General features: G+C 50.5%; 1 protein-coding gene and 1 non-coding gene across 2 annotated transcripts; both read right to left on the reverse strand.

Moving 5' to 3' along the window:
- Positions 1–732: 732 nt before the first annotated feature.
- On the reverse strand, positions 733–834 carry LOC119044640 (small nucleolar RNA U13). Its single transcript, XR_005081651.1, has one exon. It is a non-coding gene; the product is annotated as a small nucleolar RNA U13 (small nucleolar RNA).
- A 4,467-nt stretch (positions 835–5,301) lies between these two features.
- Positions 5,302–12,163, reverse strand: POLR2E (RNA polymerase II, I and III subunit E). The gene is made up of 8 exons (XM_037139023.2): positions 12,061–12,163; positions 9,911–10,085; positions 7,782–7,897; positions 7,031–7,111; positions 6,622–6,680; positions 6,450–6,528; positions 6,130–6,214; positions 5,302–5,808 (listed from the first exon to the last, which is right to left on the reverse strand). The coding sequence occupies exons 1-7, from the start codon at positions 12,115–12,117 to the stop codon at positions 6,149–6,151; spliced, it is 633 nt and encodes a 210-aa protein (XP_036994918.1). The 5' UTR covers positions 12,118–12,163; the 3' UTR covers positions 5,302–5,808; positions 6,130–6,148.
- Between the last annotated feature and the right edge of the window lie 4,834 nt (positions 12,164–16,997).

Consider the following 16,997-nt stretch of genomic DNA (forward strand, 5'->3'; position numbering starts at 1 on the left):
TATGGTTTCACTCATATGTAGAATCTAATGAACAAACTGCACTGACATGGAAAAGGGGGACAGACTCGTAGACGGAGAGCCAGGATGGCAGCTAGTGGCTGGGATGAGGGGGCAGAGGGATTGAACAAAACGGAAAAATGACTCGTGGCCACAGACAACAGTGTGGTGACGGCTGGGGGAGAGGGGGTGCAAAAAGACTGAGTGGTGATGGGAAAAATATAATCCAGATCTTAAAATATTTTTAAAAAGGAACACTAACATTAGGTTAATAGATTCTGCACAAGATCTCAGCTTCGATCCTTATTTAGGCGGGCAAAACACTAATTGAATGAATACTGGTAGGCACTGAAACCATTCCTTGGCCTTCTCTCTCTCTCCCCACAGGCACGTCCCCTTTGCCTTTCCCTCTTCTAAGCTGCAAGGGCCCTACTTTGGCTTCTGTAACTTGTTTCCTAAGCCTCCGCAGCCCAGCTGGCTCACATCTACCACCTCTGTGACTTTCTAAATAAGCTTTCACTTATAATTTGAAGTTATTTCTAAAAAGAAACCATTTCTTTAATTCTACAATCTGGAAAAAGATTGGCATGGGCTATGTGCAAATTAAAACCACTTCAATTTTCAGGCACTATTGTGTAGGGGGTGCCCAGCCTAACCCTAATGAGCAGAGGTGAACCCTCAGTAAGTGAATGAGGGAAGAGACTAAAAACCAGAACACCCACAAAACTCTTTTCGTGTCAGACGGGTAATGTGCCAATGTCGTAACAAGGTTTGAGGGAGGCGCATCTCACAGAAGGGAAAGAACACCCAGTCATCGGGCCTGTGAACTATAGAAATAGCAAAAACACATCTAAAATTTTAAATTAAATGCTACAATAATGCCAAGACTTTCATCACTGGGACATACAAAATTATTAGTTTAGCAGTAACATTTAAGAAATTATATAGGAAGATAGCTGTGCTTCCTTAAGCAAATAGAAATATTAATATTTTGACAGACTTCCGCCAAGATGGAGGCATAGGTGGATGTGCCGTGCCTTCTCACACAACCAAGTTTAGAGACAACTAAATATTAGCAACAGAAAACACAGCCAGAACACGGAAAATTGAACTTTTCGGAAGTCCGTTAACAACAAATTCTTCAGCCTGACCTGTAAGGGGCGAAACCAGCGGCTGGTGAAGCGGGGTTGTACAGGAAAACTCGGTCAGATGGACTCAGGCGCGGAATCCAGGCGCAGGGTTGGACCTAGTGAGGGATGGCGAGCGACCGCGGAGGAGACAGCGGGGAGCGGGGCTGTGTGTTGACTGTGGTCGCGCATTTGTGCGCGGGTGGACAGGCAAGGGAGTGGGTGGTTGGACCGGGCCCGGTGGGTCCCCGCGGCCTGCGGCAGTGGAGGGTGCTGCCATTTCCCTGCTCTGACCCCACCTCCACATACAGCGTCAGAACCCAGCGACTCTGAGTGGCCTGGCCCAGGTGAACCACCTAAGGCGCTGATCCTTACCCAGCTGTGAGAAACAGCAGAGGAGGTCGCCATTTCCCCGCTCTGACCACGCCCCCACATACAGCGTCACAACCCAGCGACCTGGGAGTCCAAGGCGCCGCTTCTCACACTTAAAGGGCCAGAACAGACCAAAAATGTCGCAAGATCTCAAAGCCCCAGAGCCCATAGATCTAAGCGATGAAGAAATAGCAAAACTCTCAGACGCACAGTTTAAAACACTGGTGATCAGGATCCTCACAGAACTGGTTGATTATAGCCACAAATTAGACAAATATATGAAGGCGAAACTAATTGAAATGAATGGAATTGCACAGGACACCAATAGCAATGAAAAGGAAACTGGGACTCAAATCAATGGAGTGGACCAGAAGAAAGCAAATAATGGCCAAACAGAAAAGAGTCAAGAAGCAAGAATTCAAAGAAATGAGGAGAGTCTTAGGAACCTCCAGGACATCTTTAAACGCTCCAACATCCGAATTATAGGGGTACCAGAAGGGGGAAAGGCACAGCCACCAGTGGAAAACTTATTTGAACAAATAATAAGGGAGAATTTCCCCCAATCTGGCAAAGGAAATAGACTTCCAGGAAATCCAGGAAGCTTAGACAGTACCAAAGAAGTTGGACCCAAGAAGGAACACACCAAGGCACATCACAATTACATTAGCCAAAATTAAAATGAAGGAGAGAATCCTAGAAGCAGCAAGAGCTAAGGGGACAGTCACCTACAAAGGAGTTCCCATCAGACTGTCAGCTGATTTCTCAAAAGAGACCTTACAGGCAAGAAGGGGCTGGAAAGAGGTATTCCAAGTCATGAAATCCAAAGACCTACAACCAAGATTGCTCTATCCAGCAAAGCTTTCATTTAGAATGGAAGGACAGATAAAGTGCTTCTCAGATAAGATCAAATTCAAGGAGTTCATCATCACCAAGCCCTTATTATATGAAATGTTAAAGGGACTTATCTAAGGAAAAGAAGTTAAAGAAACATGAACAGTGAAAGGACAACAAACTCACAGTTATTAAGAACCACACCTAAAACAAAAGCAAACTAAAAGGACAGCTAGATCAGGAGTGGAAACATAGAAATGAAGATCTCAAGGAGGGTTAGCAACAGGGGAGTGGGAGAAGGAGAAGGGGGGGAGAAGGTACAGAAAATAAGTAGCATAGACAGTAGATAGAAAATAGATGGGGGGGGGGTAAGAATACATGGGAAATATAGAATCTAAAGGACTTGAGACACATGGTCATAAACTAAAGGGGGGGTAATGGTGGGGATGGGGGGGTAGGGTGGAGGGGAATGAAAGGGGGAATAGAACAAATGTAACAGCATAATCAATAAAAAATTTTAAAAAACATTAATATTTTGAAACTGAATGGAAACCACATTCCCAGTATTCGATTGGCTAATCAATTGTACTAATGACTATAAAATCACCATCAACACTATCTTTTCTTGTTCACAAATTCCAGACAAATGATTTGTTGTGTTATAGCCCAAAGCTTAACACCTAGTTTCTGTTTTACTGTTATTCTTATTGTAAAGGCCTAGTTTTCCAGCCACCAGAAAGTAAAAATTCTCAATTTGCTTTCAAACATCAATTTATCGGTGTACTTAGCACTATTACTAAGTGAACAGCTAACTAAAAGGTAAATTAAAGTGTGCACACGAAGCCTCACCTCAGCTTGAATGAGGCTTTTCTTCAGAAGAAAGTGCACAAATAAATCTCAGGGCATTTGTTTTGCTTGAAGCATAATAAGTGGTCACCAAAGCAGCCATGCACGGTCCTTAAAGCATCAGACACACGCATGCCAGGGTGAAAGAGGCAATTTTCAGGAATAGCAGAGCTAAATGGCCCAGTATCACTACGACCATGGCACCTACTAAGCAACTGTCCTCTAGAAGCCCATTTATAGAAACCCCCAAAGAATTACGCCGAGTGTGTAGGTGCCCAGTATGTGGAAGGCTTTACAATGACGACAGGTAGTGTTTTTCTAGAATTGTCACTAACTTGTTTTTCATCCTTAGACTTTTTCTAGTTTTTGTATCTTTCATAAAGTCCCTGTAGCATGTAAGGATTAAGGGACAGAGTTCAGAAATTGGAGTGTGGGGGGGTCATAGCCCTTATCACCATCATTCATTAACCAAACACTAAGCGTCTACTATGTGTCAGGCATCATTTCTACATTAACACCAGTGGAGAAAAACAGACCTTTTGCCCCCTGGAAGCTTATGCTCTGCTGGGGAAGACAGGATGGAAATAAGCATGTAAGATGCGCAGGATGCCTGGAGGATAAACTGGGAAAGGGGAGATTTCCCAGTAGTTACAGAAGCCCCAGGTGACATCTGAGTAGTCCTGAGGGTAAGGGAACTGGCCGTGTGGATGCTTAGAGACTGGCAGAGGAACAGCAGGGACAGAAGTCCTGTCTGGGCTCCAGCCCACTGCACGCAGCCTTTACACCCATATTGTTATACTGACCCCTGTGCCTTTTACCTTGCAGATGAGCTCCCTTTTCATTCACACATGTAAACATGACAGAGAACCATGGAAGGAGTCACTTCCCTTGTTCTGAGAAGAACAGCACTCTGCCAGTCAGCACATCTGCACTCCAGCTGGGCCACAAAACCTCAGCTCCAAACGGTAGGCGGAAAATACTGCTTGAAATCGGCTGGCCCGGGCCAGCATCACCCAAGCCTTTGTACTCAGTCAGGGAAGAACCCCAACCACCGCCAAAAGAAAGCAGGATCGAAAGACCACATATTTCCGGAAATAAATGCAGCACAGACTGTTCCAATTCAGTGCAGCAGGGGTCTCCTTTGCCTCCAAGGGCCACGTTTGTGATTAATGCAGAGCAGGGTGGAATGTCTGGTCTCTCCAAAGGGTGGACACATCCACCCACTGGGAAAACAAAGATAGGAGAGTGGCCTGCCTGTGCTGCAGGACAGTAAAAGGTAACCTGGATGATGGAAGACTTGACTTGCAGTAGTGAGCACACACAACAGAATACACGGAAGATGTATTATAGAATTGTACACCTGAAACCCATATTAACCAGTGTCACTTCAATAAATTGTTAAAACACAACAACAAAAAAGGCAACCTGCATGCTGCCCAAGGTAGTAGCACAGGTGAAGTGAGGGAGAAGGGGTGGTTGTTGAGTGCTGGAGTTGCTTTTGGGGATGATAAAATGTTCCAGAAGTGATGGTGGTGGGTGCACAGTAGGGAAACATACTAAAAGCCACCAAACTGACCTGTAAATGGGTGAATTGTATGGTATGTGATTATGTCTCAAAAAAGGTATCAAAAATATATACATGATTGCTTTTAATGGGGAGGAAGGCCTTCTGGAACCAGACACTAAAGGGGGAAACAGGTTCATTGGCCCCCAAACTTTTTTTTACAAATATTTTACTTATTTACTTTTAGAGAGAGAAAGGAGGGAAAAAGGAGATAGGTAAACATCAATGTATGGTTGCCTCATGCACCCCCTACTGGGGACCTGGCTCACAACCCAGACATGTGCCCTGGGCTGTAAACAGTGTGTTCTTTTGGTTTGTAGGCCAGTGCTCAATGCACTGAGCCATACCAGCCAGGGCAAGGACCCAAACTTATACGAGAACAGCTCAGAAAAGCACAGTTGGACCTGAACACTAGACATTAACCCTGCCCTCTGGGAGGGCAAGTGCAGACAGCCAACCAGGCACGACTGGCAGTTTGAAAGGCGGGCAGAGGGCAGCCGTGGAGACTCACTTTGAAGCCATGGAAAACCTGTTCTCCCACCTTTGTTTTTCAGACAAGCGAAATTGTTTACTAAAAGTTATCTTTAATTTTAAAACACCAGCATTCAACACCAACTCAAAATCCAGATTCATGTTAACCTCCCTGCCTGCTGCCCTCACAGTGCTCACAGTTGGTCAGGGACAGGGCCATGACGAGGGCAGCACGGAGCTGGGAAGTGGAAGGAAGTGAGGGCTGATGAGAGACTCGGACCCGGGTCCTTTTTGTGGGGAGCCAGTTCAGGGTGCCCGGGAGACAGGCAAGAACCTAGGACTGTCTAGGTTGCTGGCTGGCCCCCTGGCCTCCCCTCAGAATCCTTTCCCCTCCTGAGGCACCATTACGTGGGACCCCAGGTGGGGCTCAGTGTCCAGGTCAGACCACGAGGGCCCTCAGCCCAGGAAAGGAAAACAAGCAGCCTGCCTTGGGGTCCAGAGAACACAGGGTAGGTTTCCGGGGTGGAGCAGATTCCTGTAGGGCAAGCCACCAACTGTCCAGGGTGGAGTGGTCACAGTCCACTTGTCTGACTCCCGGGGCTGGGGAAGAGAGGAAAGGCCCATCATGTGATATGCCTGTCACGTTTCTGGGTACACCAAGGCTATAGATGCCACTGCTTCTTGGCCCTACAGGTGAACAATGACTGGCTGTCACAGAACCTGGGAGAGGATTTGGGGCAGCACGGAGGAAAGGAGGTCAAGGAAGGAGGGGCTGAGCTTTATGCTCCAGGTCAGACCACCAGCAGGGTAGGTAACAGATCACTTAGGCAAAGAGTTGGGGGCTTCCTGCACCCCCACACTGCATGCAGACACACTCCCACCCTGGCCCAGGCCCCTCAGCTGGGATGGCATCTGTCTCACCTGTTGGACAGTAGGGTGGCTACTGCACCAGCCGGTAGGTAATGTACCTGCCTGCAGTTTCACTGGGCCGGATAATCTTCACCACCTGTGTCAGGGTGAGAGCAGGGATGGGAGGGGCCCAGCCTTACCAGGGACCTAGGCATGTGTGTAGTGTGTGTGTGTGTGTGGGGAGGGGGGGGCCCCAGCAGGGTGGGTGGTCCCAGGAGACCTAGGGCTGCCCTAGCTCTAAAAAGAGCTGGAGTTGGAAGGAGTGGATCCTGAAGGTCCCTCCCAGGAGGAAAGGTGCTAAGGGTAGTGGTCTCCTGCCAGGACTCTCTCACCTGCCCTCGCTTTATCCCAAAGTAGCGAGCCACAGGGTCTCCAGCCTGGATCCTGGGCAGCTGGTTCTCTCGGAGTTTACTGGGAAGCTCGGTCAGGAAAAAAGCCATGCAGAGCTGACTGGGAGGGATGGAGAATTCTGGAGAAGAGGATTGGGGAGGCCAGAAAGGATACTATCGGGCCAGTAGCTCTGTCACCTCCTCCTTGGTCATGACGACGTGCTCTGGGACCAGCTGCCAAGAGAACCCAAGTCTCTAGGGGGCTATGACAGACACCACTGTGTCCTACACCCCTACATGGGAGATGGGTACAGTGTACCCCTCAGGGAGTCTGCACCCCACCCTGTGACTGTCATGCAGAGGCCTTGGGTCACAACCTAGGGTCCCCTGCAGCTCCCAGAACAGGTTTCCCTCCAGGTCAGTGGGGTGGTGCTGGGGGGTGGAACCTGCACTGCTAGCAAGGCCCCAGGTGATGCTGCTGCTCTGGGGCCCAGGAGGCCACTCACTTTGAGACCTCAGCTCTGCTTCCCTCGCTGTCCCACCCCTTCCACCACCCCAGGCCTCCCACCATCCCCAGGCCCCACCTCATGCTCTGTGATGTTGATGAGCAACTCCTGTTGCAGAAACTGCTCCAGTATGTACTTGGGGGCCATGTCAACAAGGGACTAAAAGAGACAGACACTCAGGCTCAGCCATAGTCCCCCACCCCAGGGCCTTACCAACCCGCTCTTATGTGGCTGGAGACAACTGGACCTGGTCTGTTTCTTCCCCAGAGGCCAGGGCAGGCAGGAAGGTGAATAGATTTGATCTTGTGTGCAACAAAAAACCAGGCCTCAGAGCTGGGAATTCCCATCCGGAGTACGGGTTTCTTCCTGCTACCCCATCCCTCAGCACTGCTCTAGGTCTTGGCTTGGTGTCAGGGAACGAGTTTCTATCACATGAACCCAGGGGTTGTCCCTGGAATGGCGGCCCCTCCCCAGGAGAGGATCACGATGGCTAGGACTCTGCAGCTCCCAAAGGCACAGAGAAGAGGGTGCTTGCTGCTCCTTCAGGCCCCTCTCAGGCCTGTCCAACCAGGGGTAGATGCTGGGTCTGCTCTGGGGATGCCCCACACAGCCCACCTAGGGCAGTAGTTCCTTCTCAGACCCTGAGCTCCGGCACCAGGATGTGGGGCCCACGCACTGAGGGGCTAGAGTTGAATGTCGCCCAGGTGCAGCAGGCGCCCTGGGTGAAAACAGCAGCGGGGCCTCACAGGAGGTGCTGCAGGAAGGAAAAGCGGGACTCGGGACAGAACAGGAAGAGGAGTGGTCAGGCTCATGGCTGCTAGGCACCTACCTGCTTGGCGGAGGGCGTCATGCCCTGCTGCACCACGATGAGGGCTCGGGTGATGTTCTCCTCCTGCATGCGCTGGCAGTACACCTTGATGGTCTTGATTCCTACCTTGGGCTCCTCTGCAGGCAGAGTGCATGCTGGTCCACAAAGCCAGGTCCCCCACCCGCCCCTTCTCAGCATGCGTGGCACCCCTTTCTGGGGCTTCAGTTTCCAGTTTGCAGAACACGGGGCCAGCTGCCTCCAGGTCACCGAGCTTCTGAAAGGTGTCTGTGCCCCTGGACCTTAAGGGGTCCCTGTCTAGAAGTGGGGTCCAGGAGTCTGGATTTGGTTGGGTGCCTCACTGGTCCTGAGGTTTCAGAACCCCTGGGGTTAAGTGGCCTGTTTGGTCTAAGAACTCATAAGGTGCACAGCTCTGCTGAGATGAGGTTGGCTGATGTGCCACGAAGCCAGACCACCCTCCCCGGAGTCCTTACATTCTTAGCAACATTCAGCATGAGGTTTTGTCACTGGAGAAGTGCTGGATTCCACAAGCCTAGCAGGTCAGTGTCTGGGCTCCAGCCACCAGGATTCGTGCGAGACTCCCAGCTGGGCCTCTGTCTCCATGAAATGTGTATCACTCCTCCAACTGGCAGTGTCTTGGGCTGAGTCATGTCCCCCGCTAAAATCTCCATGTTCAAATCCTAACCACCAGGATCTCAGAAGAAGGTGACTGTGCTTGGTAATGGGGCCTTCAAAGAGATGACTAAGGTAACATGAGATCACATATGAGCCCTGATCCAATCTGACTGGTGTCATTCTAAGAGATTAAGACACAGACTTTAGAGACCCTGTGTGGAAGCAGGAAGGAGATGGTCGCCATCTATATATTTAGGACAGAGGCCTGAGGAGGAACCAACCCAGAGAACACCTTGATCTTGGACTTCTAGCCTCCAGAGCTGCAGGCTAGACATAATAAATGTCTGTTGTTTAAGCCCCTCATGTGTAGAGTTTTGTTATGGCAGCCCCAGCAAATCGATACAGGCAAGAAGTTCAGCCCTGACCTGAAGCATGTACCAGAATAGCAGTGATGCTCCCAGTGGCACCAAAGACCAGTAAGTGGCGAGACCAGGTCTGGAGACAGTTCCACGGGGGGCCTGATATACATCGAGGTCTGAAATAATTGTGGCTCAAACATGGGAACACTTTTCTTAGTGCCACCAAAACCCTGGCTGGTGTGGCTCACTCAGTGCATTAAGCTCTGGCCTGTGAACCAAGAGGTCACCAGTTCAATTTCCAGCCAGGGCATATGCCTTGTGTCTGTAGGCCAGGTCCCTAGCTGCAGGTATGTGAGAGGCAACCGATCAATGCCTCACAACTTTCTCCCCCCCCTTCCTGTCTCTCTAAAAACAAACAAACAAACAAACAAACAAACAGGTTTTTGTTTGTTTGTTTTTTAAGTGCTACCAGGTTCTGCTCTGTAAATGTTTTCTGCCCACCCCTTGCATTCTGGGCAGAGTTGGCCCCCAAGGCGCCGGACACAGCCTAGCACCTTTCACAGGCCTCAGAGCAAGGCTGCAGTGGGGTAGGTGTTAAGATGGAGGAAATCAGGAGTCTCAGGACACCACGAAATGGCTCTTCACTCAACCTGGGGCTCAGCGGGGGTCCTAGTAGAGGAAGCACCTGAGCAAAACCTCCAGGGGCAATGACTGGACACTGAGCAGGCAGAGGGAGGAGGAAAGGGTGTGGTGAGGTGGGGATATTGGCAGGAAAGAGGCAAGAACCCCGCCCCCCCCCCGCCCCCCACAGGGCAGGAAGGAGCTGCAGGAGATGCAGGTGCTGCGAATGGAGGCTGAGTTGGTGGGGGAAGGACACAATGGGTCTGAGGTCAGGAGAGGCTGAGGGCTTGCCTGGAAGGCCTATGATAATCCTGGTCGAAATAAAGAGCCTAGAATAGAATGGGAAAGGAGACCAAGAACACTGGAAAGGCACCCAGAGGGGTCAGAGATTAATGACACTGCCCACAGCACATGGGGCAAAGGGGAGCTCTCTTCTCTGGGTCACACAGCAGGGGGTTGTTACAAGCTGGATCCTGAGCAGGCCCTCAGATGGCTCCATCAGAACTGTGACCCCTCAGGTACTAGCAAGGCACTGACCTGGGAAAAAGACAAACATCTGGTCGGTGGGGTCATCATTGTGGGCCACCAGCACTGTGAGGTCTGTACGCCGTGGCCGCCCTTCACTCGGCTTGTCCCCAAACTGGGCCTTGAACTCCTCTAGTGTCTGGTCTAGCTCATCCTGAGTCACCAAGTAGCCTCGGTCATGGCACAGCTGTGGGCAGAAAGAACCAGGTACATCAGGGTGGAGGAGGGATAGCAGCAAGAGCCATAGGGAGTTTGGGGCTCAGAGTGGCAGGTGTGTGAAGAGGCCAAAGAAGAGGAATGGGGAAGGTGGGGACGAGGATGGGGCACACCCCAAGACAACCGCTGCACTACTCCAGTTAACCAGCTGCCATGGGTGTTGTCAATTTATCCTGAACCTTGGGAAGTGTGATTGGGAAGCAGCTACGTGGCTGGGATTTGGGGTTGGGGCCCTGGGGGAGAAGAAGACAGTTGGGTGGGAGGAGTGTTGCTAGACTGGCTAGGCAGACTCTGGTTGGGAAACCAGGCAAGAGTTTGAGGGCAAGCAGTGTAGGTCTTGTCTTGGACACCAGGGTTCTCTGAGTAGGCTGATTAGAAGACCCAAATGGAAAAGGGGGAGGTCAGAGCTGCTACTCAGCCTGGCCCCCCCATCCCCTTTCCTCTGTGAAGTCCCCACAGCCTGATCCTCTCTCAGAATCCAACACTGTCAGTCTGTAGCACAACTGTTTCAGTCCCTGCCTGTGGGGAAGCTTTGCAAAGCAGTGAAGAAGCTGGGTTTGGCTGCCCGCCCTTTGTCGCAGCAGGATTCCTGTGAGGCAAGTGCAGAGGCCAAGGTCTTGGTCAAGACCCCAGACCTCTGTAGTCTCAGGGGATTACAATGGCCCCCTCCCATGGGGTGGCTTGAAGCACATCGCACATAGTGACTACTCAGCCAGCTTGCTATCACTCTATCCCAAATAACTCAAAGTTGATGGCTGAAACACAGAAGTAGCCACCAGAGAGATCAGAGAAATGTCCATAGTGGATGATGGCAGGTCATTCCTGCCACAGGAGCTAGGTTCTTTCTAGCCCCATAATTCTAGAATTCTGTCTTATGCACTTGGGGCCTTCCAAGAAATAAACAAGAGACTATGAACAGAAAAGGGTTCTATGGAAAGTAACCTCAAAGGGAGATCTGATCATAAATCCCTAACTGGTCAGGTCATAGTGGGTAGCCACATCCTAGACCTATTACTCTTTTAGCAAAAGGTTTCACCTTTTGCCTTAAGTAAGCCCTGTCCATTGTTCTTCTGCACATAAGTTAACACACCTTTGAAATATGCGTAACTGCCCTCAGGAGAGCTCATACTTTTGTTATCTACCCTGTAATCCAATCCCTGCATTGTTTTCTTTCGCCCTCACGCAATCTTCCTTACACTCCCTCAATTCCAAACGCATAAAAAGAAACTACAACGTTGTCATTCTCCGAAAGGGTATTTGACATCTTGCTTCCCGGAATGTGGTCAGTTTTGCTTAAAATAAACTGTTACAAAAGTTCTTGCCCTGGCTGGTGTAGCTCAGTGGATTGAGCGCGGGCCTGTGAAGCAAAGGATCACAGTTCGATTCCCAGTCAGGGCACATGCCTGGGTTGCAGGCCAGTTCTCAGTGGGGGACACGTGAGAAGCAACCACACATTCATGTTTCTCTCCCTCTCTTTCTTCTTCCCTTCCCCTCTCTCTGAAAATAAATAAATAAAATACTTTAAAAAATAATAATAACTAAAAAAAAAAAAAAAAAAAGCAAGCATGCCCTGGCTGGCTAGTGTAGCTCAGTGAATTGAACACGGGCCTGAGAACCAAACAATCGCGGTTCGATTCCCAGTCAGGGCACATGCTGGGGTTGCAGGCCCGCTCCCTGAAGACCAGTTCCCAGCAGGGGGCGCACGAAAGGCAACCATACATTGATGTTTATCTCCCTCTCTCCTTCCCTTCCCCTCTAAAGATAAGTAAATAAAATATTTGGGAAAAAAAAAAGGTCTTTACAGGTCTGGACGTTCTTCATGTAGACAAAACCCTGCCACGAAGACACAGCAAACATCCCGGGAAGACAGACTCTAGACTCCCGACTGGGCAACTGAGGCCCGCCTTCACCGCGCGCGCCAACCAGGAGGCCCCACAGCGACTCACCTGCATAATGGTCTTGCGGATCTTCCACAGCCGGTAAGTCTCTTCCTCATCGTCCATGCCTGCCGCCCCTCGCACTCCCAGCGCCTGCGCGCCTTGCAAGACCCGAGCTGACTGCGCGTGCGCCACCCCGGTCAGGCCCCTTCAGCCTGCCAGTCTAAGGCTGTCTTCAGCAGACGCCTGAATGCACCTACCTTCCCGAGAGGCAGTGCCAAAGGCAGCCCAACCCTTCCTCGTGCGGCAGTTGGGTGCGCCAGTGGCGTGCAAACCGCGCTGTCCACTTTCGCCTCGGAAGCTCAAGCGGGTTTTTGATTGCACGGCATCTCCAGAATCAGTTTCTTCTAAACAGCAGCCTCAGGGTGGCAGTTTAGAACCCTAACAGGCTGAAATGAGAAAACTGAAAAGGGAGAAAATTGGGCCAGGGGTCCTCCTAGGAACAGTCGGGTTGCCTAGTAGTTGCTCCATAAGTATGCGTGCATCCAACTATATGGAAGTCCTTTCAGTTGGCTCTGAGCCACGTGCAACCTAATGGCTCCAGTCTCAGTTTTCCCATCTGTAGAATGGAAATAATAAAGTGTCCCCGTTTGAAAGGATTAGCGGAGAATCTGAAGGGACAACCATACTTGGGATGAGGTTGGCAAAGCACCAGGTGCTTCTAACGTGCTCCCACTTCTGTCCTTAACCCTTTCCTGTCCTGTGAACCCCAGCCTTGTCTCCGCCTGGATATCTCCCTGAGTTCGTGCAGGAGGCTTACCAAACCCAACCCAGTCTCTGCCACGTGGAGGCCATCAGTCACTTCTCATTCAGTAATACATTCAATCAGATATATATGTACTGAACAGATATGTACAAGACAAGCACACCTGACATTCTGGGGATAGACAGGATAGAACAGTGAACATAATAGACAATAATGTGAGAAGGTGATGATATTTTGTAAGAGCTTGGCCAGCTATGGGAAATGGGAAGATTGCAGTGTCAGATGGGAGGCCAGGAAAGGTTACAGCAAAGACCCAGAAGGAGGAGAAGGAGGGAGGTGGGACTGTCAGGAGGAAGGTGTATCAGGGTACATACAGTCCATGCCAAGGCTCTGAGGCTGTACCTTGCCTGGTTGGCAGCAGGAGGCGTGTGTGGGGAGGGCAGAGGGTGGGGTGGGGCAGATGTAGGAGGCATTGTTGATAGTGTTGAAAAGTTTGGGTTTTCTTTTCAGCCATTTTTAGAGAGACAAAGGAGGGGCTGCACAGGATGTCCCACCCTGAGAGTGGGGAACAGTGATCCAGGTCTAGGTGCCATGAAAGAAGCACCCACAGGATTTGCAGGGCAGGATTTGGAGATGAGGGAGAACAGAGTTGTCCTGACTGGGATGGGAAGACCCAGAGGGCAGAGCTTGAGGGCCTCCAGTGAGACCCCAAGGGCAGACACTGATGAAGCAGGGAGGATATGGGTGTGGAATTCAGGGCGAGGGCCAAGTGGAGACAGATGTGTGTGCACCATGGGCACCTGGTGGGGATTAGCGCTGGGAACCTGGATAAGCTTACCAGCAGATCCAGCCCAGAGGCCAGGAGACAGAGAAGGAAAAGGAGCAAGCAGTAGAAGAAGCAGGTGTTCACTGACCCTGGACCAATCTTGGCTATGTGGCCTGAGGCACAATATTTAAATTTTCTGTGCCTCAGTGCCTCCCTCCCCCTGCCAAGAATAGTACCCACTTCCTAGGGTGACTTGGCTAAGGACTGAGTGCCTGGCACTGACATTATGTAAGTGCTCTTACATAGAATAAAGGGCATAGGTTGCTAGGTGTCCTGGAACCAGATGAAGAAGGTGTCTGGAGGAGGAGGGAGCAGCCATCAAAACCACCAAATCAAACTGGCCCTGGCTGGTGTAGCTCAGTGGATTGAGTGTGGGCTACGAACTAAAGGGTCGCTGGTTTGATTCCCAGTCAGGCCACATGCCTAGGTTGTGGGCCAGGTCCCCAGTAGTAGGCATACAAGAGGCAACCACACATTGATGTTTCTCTCCTTCTCTTTCTCCTTTTCTTCCTCTCTCTCTAAAAATAAATAAAATCTTAAAAACAACCACAATGATTCATCAAGCTGTGAGTCTGAGCAAGCCTAAGGACTGGGCAGAAGTTTAGCAGAGTTGACATTGTTTGTGACCTTAGGGAGGGCAGATCCAAGGAGGGGGTGAATGCCTGTACGGGGCAGGTTGCAGGAGGGAAGGAATTGGAGACGTGACTTGATGCAAAGGGGAGCAGTGGGGACAAGAGTGAAGGACTAGGTTAGGTTTTGACAGGAGAAAGGGCTCATGAGAGCAAGTAGGCCTCAGGGCCCCAGAGAGGCTGGCAGGGCCTGACCACAATGCAAATAACTCAGAGTCCTGCCAGTGACCCTGTGGCCTCAGCACCAGGACAAAGCATAGCAACTTGCTCCTTCATACCACCCACTGTGATATGCCACCTGACAGAGCCTGAGGCTCAGAGATAAGGCCCCCACCCACAAGTGTGTGGGTGGACACGTACAATGGGTCAGCCACTGTGGAAAACAGTCCGGCAGCTCCTCAAATAGTCACAGACAGTTACTGTGTGCTCCAGTAGTTCCAATCCTATGTACATAAGGAGAAATGAAAATACATGCCCATACCACAACTTGGACAGGATTACAAAACCAAAAGGTGAAAACAACCCAGACGTACATCAGAGGGTGAATGGTTACAGAAGTGGTGGGGATTAGCGCTGGGAACCTGGATAAGGTTACCAGCAGATCCAGCCCAGAGGCCAGGAGACAGAGAAGGAAAAGGAGCAAGCAGTAGAAGAAGCAGGTGTTCACTGACCCTGGACCAATCTTAGCTATGTGGCCTGAGGCACAATATTTAAATTTTCTGTGCCTCCAGTGCCACACACTGGAATATCACTTAGCCACGAAAAAGAGCAAAGCTCTGACACTCTCTACAACATAGATGGATCTTGAACACATGACGCTCAGAGAGGGAAGCCGGACACAAAAGGCCACAGAGTGACAGGATAGGAAAACTCACAGAGTTAGGAAGTGAGTTAACATTTGTCCGGGGCTGTGGGGGATGGGGAGTGACTGCTAACCAGGACTGGGGTTCTTTTATTTTTATTATTTCTTTAAAGATTGGAAAAGAGGGAGAGAAACACTGAGGTGTGAGAGATACAGCACTTGCCTTGCCTCTCGCACACAACCAACGGGTGTTCAGGGTGGGAACATGGCTGGAAACCCAGGCATGTGCCCTGACTGCGAATCAAACCAGAGACCTTGCAGACTGGCACTCAAACCAATGAGCCATACCAGCCAGGGCAGGACTAGGTTTCTTTTGAGGTGATGAATATTTTGTAATTAAATAAAGGTGCTGATCAATGTTGCAAATATACAAAAATCATTTTAATTCTATACTTTAAAGTGATTAAAATGGTGAATTTTATGTTATGTAAATTTTATCTTATTTTTTTTAAAAAGAAAATCAGACCACAGGAAAGACTCTGTCCAGTCCTTCCTGGAGCTGGATGGCACTCTGGAAAGGCCTCTGGTCAGTGGGCAACTCACCTTCCCCACTAGGGAATCCAGCCACCACAGGGGAGCCTTCCTGGAACCTTGAGACTGCCCCAAGACCCCATTACCCCATCTGTAAAATGAGATTACTCTGGCAAAAGCTGTGAAACTCCAAAGGCAAACCCTTTGCAGAGCCTGGGGTGCACTTCCCCACTTTCCCCATTGGGCAGCTGCCCTAGCCCCGCACCAGGCTTGTCTCCTCTCCTGCTCTTATCTCCTTCTATGCAACTGGCAGGAAGTTAGGAATGGGATGAAGCCCCATGTTCCATCATCTCTCATCCTTGGTGCACTTCATGGGGGCCTCGCCCTGTGCTGTTTTTCAGGCAACTCCAAAATGAATTACTGTACAGCAAATAACAACAGATCACAACTTAAACGAAAATGGAAAGAGCTGAGTCTTCCTCATGGCCAGACAGACTGGCAGGGACACCAGTGCTGCCAAGGGGAGGAAATGCTGGGAGTGGCATGAGGGTTATTCCTGAGAAGTGAGGAGGCCCACCTGAAACAATGCTCCCTTCCCTGAACTTGAGAACTCTTTTGGTGGCCTGATTGGAGGGAAGAAGCCACAGTAAACATTGTGCAAAGAGAATGCAGCAACCCAGCCTGGGGGAATTTTTCCCTCCCCTACTTTTACCACCCAACTTGGCCATTTAAGCCCCCGCTCTGCCTTCTAACAGCCCTGGGTCTGTGGCAGAGGGAGAGAGAGGGCTCAATGGCTCTGCCAAATCAACTCAGCCCAAGAATTCCTGCCCCCTGGCCTATGTAGAAATGTTCATGGGAGGAATGTAGAAATGTTCTCAGAGCTTCTCAAATGCTCTGAGCAAAGGGTAGAGAAGTTTACAGAGCACAAAAAGGCTGAAACTACCCTGCTGTCCCAAAGTCAAGGTCCAGTAATGGCTGGGGCATGGGGGTGGGGTCAGCCAGGCCTGCTGTGGAATTCCATGATTCAGGTCCCAAGAATGGGGTGGGTCATTTTTCTGACCGCTGTGGCCAAGTGTCTAAGGTTTTACTGGGGCCTTTCTGGTTCTGTGTGCGTACTTGCCTGTAATGCTAGAAGTGGAGACGTCGCTCTGGGGTAGTTTTTCCTTGTAAGCACACACCTGGGCAACCCCGAGTGTCCTCCCGGGGGATGGAATACCAGGGAGTCTGATTTAACAACCGCCCCCCACCTCAGGTGTGACTTATATAAGCGGCTAAAGCGACGGTTCCTCTAAGACGGTAATGCCTCGGCCACTGTGCTCTATGGCGGACACTGCGGCAGCAGACGACTTCGGCAGGGGCACCCGCCACTAGGTGACCCCCCCATGCAATCCCTGGGCGCCCACAGATGGAGTCGAGGCGCCCCCACAGCCCCGAGAGAGATAAAGTCTGGCC

Source organism: Artibeus jamaicensis, unplaced genomic scaffold (assembly GCF_021234435.1).
Source record: "Artibeus jamaicensis isolate MK-2021 breed Jamaican fruit bat unplaced genomic scaffold, CSHL_Jam_final scaffold_537, whole genome shotgun sequence".
Lineage (NCBI taxonomy): Eukaryota > Metazoa > Chordata > Mammalia > Chiroptera > Phyllostomidae > Artibeus > Artibeus jamaicensis.

Coding starts and splice junctions, on each gene's coding strand:
- POLR2E (XM_037139023.2), bottom strand. CDS start 12,117: ATGGACGATGAGGAAGAGACTTACCGGCTGTGGAAGATCCGCAAGACC. Junction 10,086..12,060: donor TCCGCAAGACCATTATGCAG/GTGAGTCGCTGT, acceptor TTCTGCCCACAG/CTGTGCCATGACCGAGGCTA. Junction 6,215..6,449: donor TTGGGATAAAGCGAGGGCAG/GTGAGAGAGTCC, acceptor ACCCTGACACAG/GTGGTGAAGATTATCCGGCC.